Genomic DNA, 16,019 nt, shown 5'->3' with positions numbered 1-16,019 from the left:
TATTATTCTAAGGTATTCTGAGGTAAGTAGTGTTCTAAATAGCTCTAACATCTCCAAAACAGAAGGGGGTGGGGGGAATCGAGAGGGATATTAGTTTTTAAATTACCAGTGTCTGTTTCAGATGATACACGGTAAATTATTTTAATAAAATCTCTTGCATTTTAAAAGGAAAATAAGTCATTTCCTTTCACTGTAAACATGATCTGGGTTAGGTATTTTAGAAGGTCTATTATAAATTCTGCCCATACAGAGCTGTGAACCTGCTTTTACTGAGCTGCATACACTTGGTTCAACAGTTTGTCTTTCTTACGGAGGGAGGCAACACAAAAGCAGTTTATGAACTGAACTCATCATTGTGCCAGCTCTAAGGACGTGCTTGAGCACCTTGGACCTTACAAGACAGTCATGTGAAGCAGTGTCCTCTCTATGTGGGCCTCTCAAAAGCAGCACTGATTGGTCTAAGAACCAAAAAGAGTTAATACTTTCTGTGAGACCATTCATTCATTCGACAGATATTCACTGAACACTTTCTATGTGCCGGGCATGGTGCTAGGGCCAAGCCAGAATGAGGTCCTTGCCCTCAGGCCTTGGCCACTGCATCCTGTACCTGACCAGACTTCCCATTTACACCTCCAGTAGCAACTTTCTAAAACTTATTCTTAGAATACATATATTTTCAAGCTCACGCTTTGCTCCACTTTATGTTTCCTTTTGTTTTTTTTTTATTTTTGTATCTTGTAAGGCATCTGGTTTTTCTGTAGAAACTGGGAAATACGTAAATTAGACAATATACATATATTTTATTTTTGTTCTGATAACTACGAATGTATTTTTCTCTTTAAAAATTCTCAAAAACTTGTTAAAAATTTAATGACAGCTTTGGCATTTGTAACATTTTTAATTTATTCATTTTTTAATTGAAGGACAATTGCTTTACAGAATTTTGTTGTTTTCTGTCAAACCTCAACATGAATCAGCAATGTGAAAGTGAAAGTTGCTCAGTCATGTCCGACTCTTTGCGATACCATGGACTATACGGTCAATGGAATTCTCCAGGCCAGAATACTGGAATGGGTAGCCTTTCCCTCTCCAGGGGATCTTCCCAACCCAGGGATGGAACCTAGCTCTCTCACATTGCAGACGGATTCTTTACCAGCTGAGTTGCAAGGGAATCAGTCATAGGTGTACATATATCCCCTCCTTCCTGAACAAAGTTGTCTATTCTACTACTTTTTCTCTTTCAACCTAATTTTTTATGGATCATCACACCTTAAGGTTTTTCAAGACCTAAGGAGGTAGTGAGGAGGGTTTATGGCATTAATTAGGATATTTCATTATTAGTTATGAATTAACTAAGTATTTCATTACTTAGTTTTAAGGTAATTTCCTGAAACCTTTGTAGGACCTAAGACTTTTTGCCCAGTGACCAGTTTTTCAAAAATCTGATTATAGAGAAATAGGAAGAGAGAAATATAGGGTCATGGGTATAATATCCAAAAATATTTGAATAAAAGTAAAATACATGTAAGCTCTTAACTCTCAGCATCTTTTTTTTTTTTTAATAATTTTATTTATTTATTTTTGGCTTGCTGGGTCCTTGTTGCTGTGCAGGCTTTTCTCTAAAGTTGCAGCGAGTGGGGTACTCTCTAGTCGTGTGCACGTTTTTTAATTGTGGTGGCTTCTCTTATTGCAGAGCACAGGCTCTAGGCATGTGGGCTCAGTAGCTGTAGCTCCCAGGCTCTAGAGCACAGGCTCAAAAGTTGTGGCACACGGACTAGTTGCTCTGCAGCATGTGGGATCTCTCTGGACCAGGGACTGAACCCGAGTCTCCAGCATTGGCAGGCGGATTCTTTACCACCAGGAAAGCTCCCATGTTCTTATGTATGACGGACACCAGGCCTTGAGAGAATCTCATTCATTCTGTGTGTCAAGCACGTAGTAGATGCTCAATAAATAATCGCTGAATAAATCTGCAGTTACTAGAGCCCTGTTACTATAACCATAGATGTATCAATATTATATAGTGTTATACATATGTACTGTATTAGAAAAAGTAACCTTGGTAGGGGTGTCATAGAATCATAAATGATCAAGAGATACCGTTTTTGTGATTTTTATCAATAGCAGTCATTATATTTTAAATCAAAAATGACAAATTAAAAGTGAAATATATCACTATCAATATAATCTACAGAGCTCCCATATTTTAATCCATTTTATAATAGGTTATACTTTAATAGATACTATAAGATACACCATATACCATAACTTCAATTATTCTTAAGATTTTTAAGAAATATGGCTTATGTACCAGGCTTTAAATAGTGAACCAAAGTCTTTATCAGCTGCCTCAAAATTGATTCCAAAATGAATTTTTAAAATTTGAAATATGAATAGTATATAAAAACATAAAATCTATAGTATAACTTATTTCCTGCTAAGCAGTTCTTCAGTCAGTCTCCTTTGTTTCTGAATGAAGAAGCTTGTCTCAAGCCAGCATGGTAAGACAAACAGGATCATATATCTTTATTGTTTCATCCCAAGCACAGTCAGCCACCTGGAAAACAAAAAGGAAGTGAGAAGAAACAATCCACAAACATTCAAAACTGGAAGAAAAAAGCCTAAGTCACTTGGAGTGTAAGTAGATCATCCACCACTGAACAGATCTTTAAATAGGAGGAACACAGGAACACATTTCTGGAAAAAAGTCTATTTTCCCTTTTTAAGATACACTTTGGGGCTTGTTTCCAAGTGACTAAAGTTGCCTGTAAGGGTTTCCCACCAGAGCTACATAATTCCCTACGGGTCCTGAGATAAATGTTGAAAAGGTACATTCCTAAACTGTGAACCAAGACACCATACCAGCTATTATAGGGATAAAAGAGAAGGAAAAGCATAGTGCCTGCCTTCAAAGAATGGCTCATTCAAAACCAAAAGTGGAAAGTGCTCTAATAGACTCTCAGGGAAGCAATTCTTTGACTCTAGCTGGGAAAGTGTCAGAAGATTTCACAAATGCCATTGCATTCACACTGGCCCTCTTTAGGGGCAGATATAAGGTAGACATAGACATTCAAGTCTAAAAAGTCACATAAAAACATGAAGCGAAAATAGTTCAGGGTGCTCAAAAATGTGTGTTAAAAAACTGGTAAGTACAGCAATATCTCAGGGTATAAAATCAACTGTATTTCTGTATACCAACAAGAGAAAATTTTTAAACTGCGAATAAAAAATTCACTTAGAATAGCATCAAATAACAAAATACTTAGAAACACATTTAACAAAAGGTATGCAAAACATCCACCCTAAAATGCAGCTGAGAGAAATTAAAGATGGCCCGAATAAATGGAAAAGATACCATGTTCATGGGTTCGATATTTATTAAAAAGTTAATTTTTCCCCTAAATGATGTATAAAAAATTCATAATCCCAGCAAGCTTTTTAATAAAAATATAGAAGATGACTTTTAGTTTATGTAGAAAGAGGATCTAGAATAGCCACAAAAATTTTGAAAAAGAACAACAGAGTTGTACTGTTTATACTACTGGAGTCAGGACTAATCATAAAAGAAAAGCAATCAACACAGTGCAAAACTGGATAGGAATATACAACAGATCAAAGGAACAGAACACAGCTCTGGAACAGACCCAACACTTGGACAGCTGCTTTTTAACAAATGTTCCAAAACAACCCAATAGGAAAAGAAAAGTCTCTTCAACAAATGGTGCTAGAACAGGATGGCCATATGGAGACATAAGAATTAGAGCCCGACTTTACACCAGAAAACAAAAGTTCATTTAAGATGGATGGGTCACAGACTGAAATGTAAAAGCTAATGGTGTAAAGCTTTTAGAAGAAAACACAGGAGACATATAGTCTCAATCCGAGGGCAAGCAAAGATTTCTTAAACAGGAAGTAATAACCATAAAGATTAGATAACAGACTCAATCAAATAAAACTTGTGATCATCCAAAGACACCACTAAGAAACTGAATAAGCAAAACACAGAGTGGGAGAAAATTTTCACAAAACAGACATCTGGCAAAGAATTTGTATCCAGAATATATAAAGAATTACTATAACTCAGTAATAAAGACAACCCAATTAAAAATGAACAATAGACTTTATTAACAGATAAAAAACATATAAATGATCAATAAGCACATAAAAACATTCAATAATCATTAGGCATCATGGAAATGCAAATAAAAACCACAATGAGATACCACTACATATGCACAAGAATGGCTAAAATTAAAGATGTGCTGTGCTGTGCTTAGTCATTCAGTCGTGTCTGACTCTTTGTGACCCCATGCATGGAATGTAGCCCGCCAGGCTCCTCTGTCCATGGGGATTCTCCAGGCAAGAATACTGGAGTGGGTTGCCATGCCCTCCTCCAGGGGATCTTCCCAACCCAGGGATCGAACCCAGGTCTCCCACACCGCAGATGGATTCTTTACCATCTGAGCCGCCACTGAAGCCCAAGAATACTGGAGTGGATAGCTTATCCCTTCTCCCGACCCAGGAATCAAACTGGGGTCTCCTGCATTGCAGGCAGATTCTTTACCAGCTGAGCTACCAGGGAAGCCCCCAAATTAAAGACAGACAACATCAAATGTTAGGAGGGATGCAGAGGAGCTGTCACTCTCAAGTGTGTTATGTGTGTTAAGCTGCTTCAGTTGTGTCTGACCCTTTGCAACCCTATGGACTGTAGCCCGCCAGGCTCCTCTGTCCATGGGATTCTCCAGGCAAGAATACTGGAGTGGGTTGCCATGCCCTCCTCCAGGGGATCTTCCCAACCCAGGGATGGAACCTGTGTCTCTTATGTCTCCTGCATTGGCACACCGGTTGTTCTTTACCACTAGCGCCACCTGGAAAGCCTGTGTTGGTATAACCACTGTGGAAAACTGGCTGTTTCTTATAAACACACACCGAGTGATTTCACTCCTAGAGGGGCTTCCAACAGAACTGAAAACATTTTTACAAAACAGTGTATATAAGGATATCCTTAGCAACCTCATTCACAATAGCACACAACTGGAAACAAGCATAACACATACAAAAGAATGGCTGACAAACTAGTAAATTCAAACAATAGAACAATGCTAAGCAACACCACGGAGGGAACTACTGGTGGTGGAGGGAGCAACATGGATGAATCTCACAGACAGTGAATGAGTGAAAGAAGACAGAAACCAAAGAGCACATATAGGAGATGCCATCATGTAAGTTCTAAAACAGGCAAAACTAATCTAAGGCAAAATAAAAATTAAGGAAATGGTTGTTTTGTCTTTTCAACTGGAGGGAGGTATGGGGCCAGGGAGAGTCTGGAAAGGAGAACAAGGAAATTTGAAAGGAAGATGTAATTGTTTTGTATTGAGATGAGATGTAGATTACACAAGTATATCTGTTTGTCAAAAACCTATATATAAGATTTGTATATTTCAGTGTACAAAAATGACACCTAGAAACAGTAAGAATAATAATGACAATAATAAAAATTGAATGAGGACATGAGTTGAGAAATAAACAAAACAAGAATGTTGGTAATTGTCAAATCTGGATAATGGAATTATATTATCCTATTGTTTACTTTCGGAGAAGGCAATGGCACCCCACTCCAGTACTCTTGCCTGGAAAATCCCATGGATGGAGGAGCCTGGAAGGCTGCAGTCCATGGGGTCGCTGAGGGTCGGACACCTACTGAGCGACTTCACTTTCACTTTTCACTTTCACGCATTGGAGAAGGAAATGGCAACTCACTCTAGTGTTCTTGCCTGGAGAAACCCGGGGACAGGGAAGCCTGGTGGGCTGCCGTCTATGGGGTCGCACAGAGTCGGACACGACTGAAGTGACTTAGCATAGCATAGCATTGTTTACTTTCTATACATTCGAAATTTTCCAGAAGTAAGAGAAGGAAATAAAAAAAATGTAGACAGTAACATTAAGGATGAAGCAGCAAGAGAGAGATTTGACCAAAGTTATTTGAACTATATTTCCGGTCCTTTAATGGTTGCAAAGGTTGAAAGTTACAAAAGGGAACTCAAAGTCTCAGTCAGTCAAATTACCTGGCTGTCACTATAGAATACAGGAACTGCAGATTAATCAGAACTTGAAGTAAAGTGAAAGTTGCTCAATCGTGTCCAACTCTTTGGAATACCAATGGACTTTACAGTCCATGGAATTCTCCAGGCCAGAATGCTGAACTGGGTAGCCTTTCCTTTCTCCAGGGGATCTTCCCAACTCAGGCATTGAACATAGGTCTCCTGCATTGCAGGCGGATTCTTTACCAGCTGTGTCACAAGGTAAGCCCAATCAGAACAGATCAACTCCTTATCATTCACTAACAATATCTCAGCTCATAATTCAAGCTAGAGAAAGCATTAGAGACCTTTTAATCAAACTTTTTTAATTTAAGCATTAAAAACCAGACTCTTCAAGATTTGGTTGCTACCTACTTCTGTTTCTCAGTGCACCAGACTCACAAGCTCAAATCCTGGCATCTTGCTCATGCCTCTGTGCTCGTGTGCTCTCACTGATCCCCTCCCCTGAATAACCTTTCTCCCTCCCTTCCTCTCTGGCCCTTATCTTGCTTTGCCTGGAGATGACACCTCTTTGCAGAAGAATCCATTTAAGCATTACCTCCTCTGGGAAGTCATTCACTGTACCTATAATATATCAGCTGTGCTTATTTATTAACAAGTGTTTCCAGCTCTTTGAGGGCATGGACCATGTTGTGCTATAACTTAACAATGATTCAATAAAGTTTAGCTCAAAGAATGAGTTTTATAGATTAAGACCGCAGAGCTTAACTTTTTCTCATATTCACACTACGGCAGCAGAAGTGGAACCAGAACCTAACACTACTGAGTCTGTTCACTGAAAACCGTGGCCTCACAAAAGGCTGATCAATACTCATTATCTGCCTAATCCTGCAACTGTAAATTTTTATACTCCAAAACACAAAGATTATTACACAAATTTATTTGTCTCATTTATGTATATAGTTTTTCAAGTGCTGGGCCTTTCTGTATGTTGTGTCAACTATTACAGAAAAGAGAATCAGAGAAATGAGACTTAAGCTTCTAATATAACATATCTGTAACTTATGTTTCTGAATCCTTATTTAGCACTCTCAATCCAGCTTCTTACCTACTAAGAACTTATATATATATATATATATATATATATATATATATATATAACTAACAAATGTCAAGGCCACTGAATCAGCAAATGTTTGTAACTCTATACACTAAATTAATTGATAATATGAAAAAGAACTAAAATTGCAAGGATACAGAATCATGACTAGATTATGGGCTTCCCAGGTGGCGTGAGTGGTAAAGAATCTACTTCCTAATGCAGGAGATGCATCAGACATGGGTTTGAGCCCTGGGTCGGGAAGATCCTCTAGAGAAGGAAATGGCAACACATTCCAGTATTCTTGCCTAGAAAATCCCATGGACAGAGGGCCTGGTGGACTACAGTCTATGGGGTTGCAAAGAGTTGGATGTGATCAAGCATGCATGCACAGCCAGTATTCCTGCCTGGAAAATCCCATGGACAGAGGGGCCTGGGGGGCTACAGTCTATGGGGTTGCAAAGAGTTGGACGTGACCAAGCATGCAAACACAGCCGTATTCCTGCCTGGAAAATCCCATGGACAGAGGGGCCTGGGGGGCTACAGTCCAAGGGGTTGCCAAGAGTAGGACATGACTGAGCACACATGAATAGATTGATTCAAATTAATGCAAACACTCTTTACCCATTAACTAATTAATTAACTAAAATTAATTAACTATTTCATTAAACCCCATCTAGTGCTGGGCTTCTCCAGTGGCTCAGTGGAAAAGAATCCTCCTCCTTGCTAATGAAGGAGACACAAGTTCAATCCCTGGGTCTGGAGGATCCCCTGCAGAGGAAAATGGCAACCTATCCCAGTATTCTTCCCTGGGAAATCCGTGGGACAAAGAAGTCTGGCGGACTACAGTCCATGGGGTCACAAAAGAGTCAGATACAACTGAGCGACTAAACAACATCAAGTGCTGTGAATTTTAAAAAGCTAACAAGTAAAAATAATAATAAGGTAAGAAAGAAAAGCACTTTACTAAACTAACAACAAGGCTCCAGATTCTCCAAGAGAGGCAATGTAGAGATGAGACTTCCTGATAAAGAAACATGACCATGAGGTCGCTGCGGGTCCGCAGTGGGACGCTCATTAATTACCATCACAACTCCAATGGCCTTGAAGGGACCACGTAGTTCTATAAATTAGGGTAAACAGGGCTTTTTCTTAATGTCCCATGCTACCTATCTGAAGCCAGCCTAAAAGACTTTGCTAAAAATTAGGGTTAACAAAAAGACCAAAAAATAAGTAAGTAAATCAGATGATATGGTAATAAATACTCTTGTTTTACTGGATGAGATCCACCCATTGCAGTAGCTTGTCCAATACAGCAAAGAGTCTTTCCCAGCCCTGGTCCTGCTTCTCCGTGGCAAAGCCATCTTTCCCTCCCACCCCCAGGAATTCACTCCTGAACACATAGACTCCTTCAAGGCCAGATGACTCACGACAGAGAATGAGAAGACAATAACAGGATATCTCCTTTCTCATCTACCGAAGATCCTCTTTCTCCATTTCAGGCTCCTATACGAGGACTCATTTCTTTGCCTGTTACCTTGCTGTCAGGAAAAACTGTGAAAGGTTGCAATCCGCAGATAGACTGCTGGGTGTTCTTGCAGTGGAATGCTGGCATTGTTCTAGAGTCTCACAGGATTACTGGGATCTATAGGGGTCTTATGCCTTCCACTGGCTCTGACTGGATTATTTTACAACTCTAAAGTTATAGAAAACTGACAGTAATCAAATGATTCTCAGCCATTAAAATTGCAAATGAAGGCTGTCCTATAGAGACACAATCGATGCCTTGTCCTGTCTCCTGAGAGATGATTCTAATCATTAAGTGTTACTGTCCATGGATACTGACTAGTTCTGCATCTATTAGTAAATTCATTCTCACATTCATCAGCTGCCTATATGTGTTGGTTCTTTGGTTCCTTTGAGCTAGCTGTAAAATCCTTCACAAGTTACAAAAGGTCTTTGACACATGTTCATATTATACTTGTATGAGAGCCATGATGGCCATATTGAAAATTATCCTTGAATGTGGCCACAGAAAAGCCATTTCATTAAAAGAACAAACATGAAATGGGAATAAGGGGCTGATAATCATCTAGAAAAAGGAGACTAGGAATAACTGCTAAAATGGGATATGAAATTGAGCTCTATCTACACATTTTGGCAGCAAAGGTGAAAAAGGCAAACAATAATCTAAGATACACAAATACAATGAATTTACCAGTTCATCAGGGGAGATAAAGTCTTTTTTTCTAGAACTTGACAATAAGAGAAATATATAATAGACCCCTGTCACAAAAAGCAATATAATGCCAAAAGAGTAGATTTAAGAGAGATAAAAAGTCAATCTTCAGAAGGCTGCTTTAAAAATAAACATCTCAACCCTCAAATAAGACAAAAGCACACTGTTAAACTTTAGTTTCCTAGAGGCATTTCTACTGTGCAGTGGTCTCAAGCTTTGGCGTACATTAGAATAGCTTCCCAGGTAAAGAATCTGCCTGCCAGTGAAAGAGATGCAACAGACGTGGGTTCAATCCCTGGGTCAGGAAGATCCCCTGGGGTAGGAAACAGCAACTCACTCCAGTATTCTTCCTGGAAAATCCCATAGACAGAGAAGCCTGGCAGGTTACAGTCTATGGGGTCGCATAGAGTCAGACATAATTGAACGACTGAACTGAAAACCTGTGGATGGGGAACCCATAGTACAGAAGGTTTATTCTGTATCAATTAACTGGGCTTTCATCCTGTGCACTAACCTGGAGTTCTGAGGAAGTACTTTATTTGCAAGAATTTTTGGTTATCAACTAAAAGGAAATTTAGCATTATTGAAAAAAATCTTTCAAAGGAAGATTTATCTTCTGATCTTGAGGAAAAAGAAGAGGTTAATTTGCCACTAATAAAATGGAAAACACCCCGTGCCATATTTTTACATTTTTATTTAGAATCTAAGTTTCAAATCTGGAAGGCTGATATGTGACGGGAAGACAGTAAGTTGTGAGGAGGACTAAGAAAGAAGACACACTGAACTATCTTTAAAGAAAATCACTGGTCTTACACCTGAAGCATTCTTAACCGAAAGTTTATGGAGCTTCCAGACCTGATTCTCCATAAGTAAGAATCCAGAATTTCTACTTGAACACATTACAAAATTCTATTACTCATTTAAACTATGGTGAATAACAGTATTTTTGTGTTACTTATTTTATTTTAGATTTGTACCCTGGTGAGTTCTAAATGGGTTAGAACAGTTTATAGATAGACCCACAGGGCCAAATAAAGTAAATACAGATTTTAAAATATCTGTTCTAAAGGGAACAAATGGGCAAAATCTTTCAGGTGTCAAAGCTAATCATACATCTGCATAATAAAATTGGGCTCTTTGCTTCACAATAACTATGGAGAAAATGAAAGTATTCTGGGTAATATAGCTTCTGTTTTCTAACAACATTCGCATATGGATGGAAACACTTTTGTACAAGTACACCTAAACAGGATTTTTTTTAGAGTCATTGATTATGTGTCTTGGCAGAATCAGGAAATTATACCCACTATCTTACAATAACCTATAATAGGATACAATCTGCAAAAATACTGAACCACTATGCTATACACCGGAAACTACCACAATGTAAATCAACTAATACATCAGCAACAAAGAAAGAACAAATGAGGAACTAAAAAGTTCTAGCTTAAAGGCAACTAAACTGCATTATAAGTCCTCTGACAAAACCCTTAATGTTTTAAGAGAGGCTTTTTCTGACTCCTGACTCCCGTCTAGGATTTCTGAAGGCTGGCTGCCAAGGCCGACCTTGTTTGACCCTCTCCTCTGAAGGTGAGTGTGCATGTGGACACCATAGCATAGGCTGACCTCCAGGCTCTGCATTGTCTGCCCGGGGATATTCAAGCGGAAAACCATTTCTTACCTTGCAGGCTCCCATTGTTGTACATTTCATCCCTATGTCCTCTAAACTTCCTTTAATCTGAGATCAAAACACCAACCTTTTCAATAAAACTCAGAATGAAAATTATCATTACAGGAAAAATGGTTTGTTAGAATATTTTATATTTGTTTAATGTAAAATTGAAAGAAAAGATTAATCTTTTTCATTATTATTTTTAAAAGCTCTTATCTTCTAGAGCAGTGAAAAATAACCAATAAGGTAAGAGCCCATACAAACGTCTGTTTTTTGTTAGTTCAATTGTACTTTGAACAGCGCGTTCGATATTTCTAATTTTAAGAGTAAGCACATTAATTAGAAATATGAATTTCTTGATATTATCCTAGCATGTCAATTTCTTTAAAACATGTAAAGAAGCATTCTTGAAAAACAGAATAGAAACTTATTATCTATCAAAAAAGCTTATTAATTTCTGAATTCAGCTACAGCATATACATCATGACATCGTACATGGAATGCTTAAGAGCAACTGTATTAAATATTTTACCATTTTCTATGTGTAAAGTACTGGGCTAAGTTCCACAGTAGACCCAAGGATATTAAAGAAACAAATTCAGTCAATAAGGAGTTTATAATAAAAATTTATCACTGATGGATCAAGTAAGATGTGTTATAAACCATCATCAATAATAATGATCCTATAAATGCAAATTTTGGAAAACATTATAATAAAAACATCAGATTTTATATACGTGTGTAATTTATAAATGATTTATATTCCTAGTTTATCAATGTTGTCCATTTTATTAAAATGTTTACACATGCCATTGATAAGGTAATTTATTTCAATTGATTTAATATGGGTGTTAATATAACAAAGACATCCTACAGATCAACCAAAAGGTTTACTTTACTGACAAATTTTCCATTTCTTATTTATCATTATACTCTTTCCTCTCAATTTTGTGTACAATTGTTTTTGCCCTTGGGAAATTTGTTTAATCTATTATAATTATCTGTATGATAATTATATATCTTTAGCAAAAATGGACAAGAGAAATAAGCAGAGGAATGTAAAGAAAATGAAAGAAATCACAAAGAGTCAACTCTAAATTTTAAAAAGCAGCGCAGATAGTATATTGCAATGTATTAAACTACAGACTAAAGAAAACACGTTTTATTTACTCAACCAGCTTCCCAAAGGAAGTGACTGCAGAGAAGAATGTAGTTTATTATGTTAATCAGCATGGGGTTTAAGTAAAGGTAAGAAAGTGTATGCAGGTCAGGAAGCAACAGTTAGAACTGGACATGGAACAACAGACTGGTTCCAAATAGGAAAAGGACTACGTCAAGGCTGTATATTGTCACCCCGCTTATTTAACTTATATGCAGAGTGCATCATGAGAAACGCTGGGCTGGAAGAAGCACAAGCTGGAATCAAGATTGCCGGGAGAAATATCAATAACCTCAGATATGCAGATGACACCACCCTTATGGCAGAAAGTGAAGAGGAACTCAAAAGCCTCTTGATGAAAGTGAAAGAGGAGAGTGAAAAAGTTGGCTTAAAGCTCAACATGCAGAAAATGAAGATCATGGCATCCGGTCCCATCACTTCATGGGAAATAGATGGGGAAACAGTAGAAACAGTGTCAGACTTTCTTTTTTTGGGCTCCAAAATCACTGCAGATGGTGACTGCAGCCAATAAATTAAAAAAAGCTTACTCCTTGGAAGGAAAGTTATGACCAACCTAGATAGTATATTGAAAAGCAGAGACATTACTTTGCCAACAAAGGTCCGTCTAGTCAAGGCTATGGTTTTTCCTTAGTGGTCATGTATGGATGTGAGAGTTGGACTGTAAAGAAGGCTGAGCGCCGAAGAATTGATGCTTTTGAACTGTGGTGTTCTTGAGAGTCCCTTGGACTGCAAGGAGATCCAACCAGTCCATTCTGAAGGAGATCAGCCCGGGATTTCTTTGGAGGGAATGATGCTAAAGCTGAAACTCCAGTACTTTGGCCACCTCACGCGAAGAGCTGACTTGTTGGAAAAGACTCTGATGCAGGGAGGGATTGGGGGCAGGAGGAGAAGGGGACGACAGAGGATGAGATGGCTGGATGGCATCACTGACTCGATGGACGTGAGTCTGAGTGAACTCCGGGAGTTGGTGATGGACAGGGAGGCCTGGAGTGCTGCGATTCATGGGGTCGCAAAGAGTCAGACACGACTGAGAGACTGAACTGAAGTGAACTGAAGAAAGTGTTGACTAGTATACTAAAAAAAGGGTCTTTTCATTCATCCACTCATTAATTCATTCAACATTTATTCAGTACCTACATATCAGGGAGTTTATGTAACTTCTGGCAAGGGGCTGGCACTCAAATATTTACTGAAGCAAAAAAAGGGAAAGGAGAGAAGGGAGAGAAGACTTTGGCCAGGACTTGGAAAGGCAGAGATACTTTGCACAAGCAGAAGTGGAGGACAGAGAGGGAAACAGTGGCAAACACATGGAGATAACAAATAATAAAATATAATTGGTATAAAATAGGGAAATTACATAGGATAGTGAGAAGTTAAATCAGATAGCAATACAGATTACATTGAATCTTGAAAGTAAGATTAATAGTTCAGACTATTCTGGAGGTAATAGGCTGCCTCTTGAAAGGTTTCTGAGAGGACATGATGAAGAGGACAATTTAACTATGTTGATTTGTAAATTAAAACTAGTACATAACTAATATGGCAGACAGTTAATGGTCAGAGTCCTTAAAGAGCAGTCACAGGAATGGCTGACCATGTGTTCCAGATGAGAAAGATCTATTAGGAGGCTTTCTATCTTTCTCTATTATGAGAAAGATAGCCAAAAGAAAAAAAGAGAATATTCTGCTGCAAGAACATGATGTGTCTGTTCATTTATTCCAGTCTCCAGTCATTTTTTAAGGTCCCTTAGTAAAGGTATATAATTTTCTTTATCTAGAGTCCTGCACATTTAAAAACTTTTATTTTTCTATGTATCATACATACCATATACACAGTTGTTGCCATGTAAAAGTAATTTTTCTATTTTACTCTTTAACTGATGATTATACGTATCCACATGGCATTCATTTTTTACATATTTTATTGCTTTTTATTGAACTCATTATTTTTACTGGGTTTAAAATTGAGGTTCTTAGATTATAACACTTGACAATTGTATGAAGTACAAAGATAAAATTTTCTACCTTTTAAAATTTTTCTACCTTTTATATTCCATTTTGTTTTCTCCTATTACTAACTGGTGACAATTTTAGAACCATGTTGATTAACAGTAATAATGGTGGCAAATCTCATCTTGTTCTTGCCTTCAATGGGGCCATTGATATATTTAAGGTCAAGGATGAAGAAAAAATCAGATTTGCATAATGCAGAGCTCTGCCAATAAGCAGTACTGAGAAATCAATAGAATGATGGAAAGAGCTTAGAGACCGGTTAGGAGATGATTGCAGTCATCCATGACAGAGATACTAATAAATGCTTATCTAAGGCAGCAGAGCTAGAAGAGTATGGCCCACATTTCAGAAATATTGCTAAGGAAAAATCCATAAGCTTGATGCCCACTGAATTTTAGGGGTGCAAAGAGAAACAAGAAAACTAGGATGGTTTCCCAGGTCTTGAGTCTGGCTCCAAGGTGCAACATTCAGTTCAGTTCAGTCACTCAGTAATGTCTGACTCTTTGCGACCCCATGAACTACAGCACGCCAGGCCTCCCTGTCCATCACCAACTCCCGGAGTTCACTCAAACTCATGTCCATCGAGTCGGCAATGCCATCCAGCCAATGCAACATTAGGAATATTGAAAGAAAAGTAATGAAACATCTGTTGAGATCACACAGCAAAAGCAATTGGACAAATGGGTCAAGCATCACTGACATATAATTAAAGGCCAGCTTAGAGAAGAAGGTGTGGGAAAGTAAGAGGACTAACACTTGTATACTGGAGAACATCTGCTTTTGGAAGGATGGTAAGGAAGAAACTGGCATAGGAGATGGAGATATTTAGCAAAGAAGTAAGGAACAACTGGTTAGCATGGTTTACATTAAAGCAACAGGAGGGGAAGATTTTTCTTTTATAAAAATTATATAGCTAAAAAAAGAAAAGTCCGAGAAAAGGCTAACTTGGTTTTCAGAAGCTTTTACTGGTGACCTTTTGGGGCTTAACTTCAATTGAACGATGAAAGGGAGACAGGTACAGGGGCTAAAAAGAGAGTGTTGACTTTGAGAAGTAAAAGCAACAGTTAAGCTACTAATTCTTGATGTCTAATAATAGAAGAGAAACTAAATTTACTGGTAGGGAGGTAAGACAGTGGGGTCAAGTGAGTTTTGAAAATAGAGAAAAGAACTGACTGGAAATCTACAACAAAATCCCACAGTGGATTATTGAGGAAGCAAAGATCTGAATGAAAAAGCCAGTGAGAAAATTAGGAACCTAATGCAAAGGGGGAAGAAACAGAGCTGAACATAAATATTTTGAGGTCATAGAACTGAAAGAAGACATTCATTCTTGTCTGTTTATACAATAAGGTAGGAGGTAAGGACAAATGTTCAGAGTGTTAATGATGTCGCAGAAGGCTGAGGGAAGATATGGAGAATGGGCTGGAAAATCAAAAAGACTTCAGAGGCAAGTTGAGTAGGACCAAGAGCCTAAATGAATTTTTTTTTTTTGAAAAAGTAACTTGCTGGGTGTTGTCAGCATTTTTGCTTGTTTTTTAAGAAGCAATGCACCATAGTCTAGAAAAAGAAAAATGAGTAAGAGAGTGAACGACTGATTCAGGAAGGGAACCCAGAAACAGCAGAGGCTAAGGTGGGAACAATTTCAGAACCTCTCACTGCAAGGGCTGTTCAAGGAGTGCAGGGGCAATAGAAACAGGATTACAGCAAGACCCTGCAGAGCTGGGCCAGGGGAAGGCTTTGTGGCTGGGGGAAAACAAGCACTTGTTATACAATTTT

At 38.1% G+C, this 16,019-nt stretch overlaps 1 protein-coding gene across 1 annotated transcript in view; it reads right to left on the bottom strand.

Moving 5' to 3' along the window:
- Positions 1-709: 709 nt before the first annotated feature.
- PEX7 (peroxisomal biogenesis factor 7) overlaps positions 710-16,019 on the bottom strand; it is a 78,856-nt gene continuing 63,546 nt past the window's right edge. Inside the window, exon 10 of the mRNA XM_005899100.3 lies at positions 710-2,557. Within this exon, the coding sequence (XP_005899162.1) occupies positions 2,489-2,557 (69 nt within the window). The 3' untranslated portion in view covers positions 710-2,488. The remainder of the gene's footprint in view (positions 2,558-16,019) is intronic.

This window comes from Bos mutus, chromosome 9 (genome assembly GCF_027580195.1).
Source record: "Bos mutus isolate GX-2022 chromosome 9, NWIPB_WYAK_1.1, whole genome shotgun sequence".
NCBI lineage: Eukaryota > Metazoa > Chordata > Mammalia > Artiodactyla > Bovidae > Bos > Bos mutus.
This window is presented reverse-complemented; position numbering and strand designations above follow the sequence as displayed.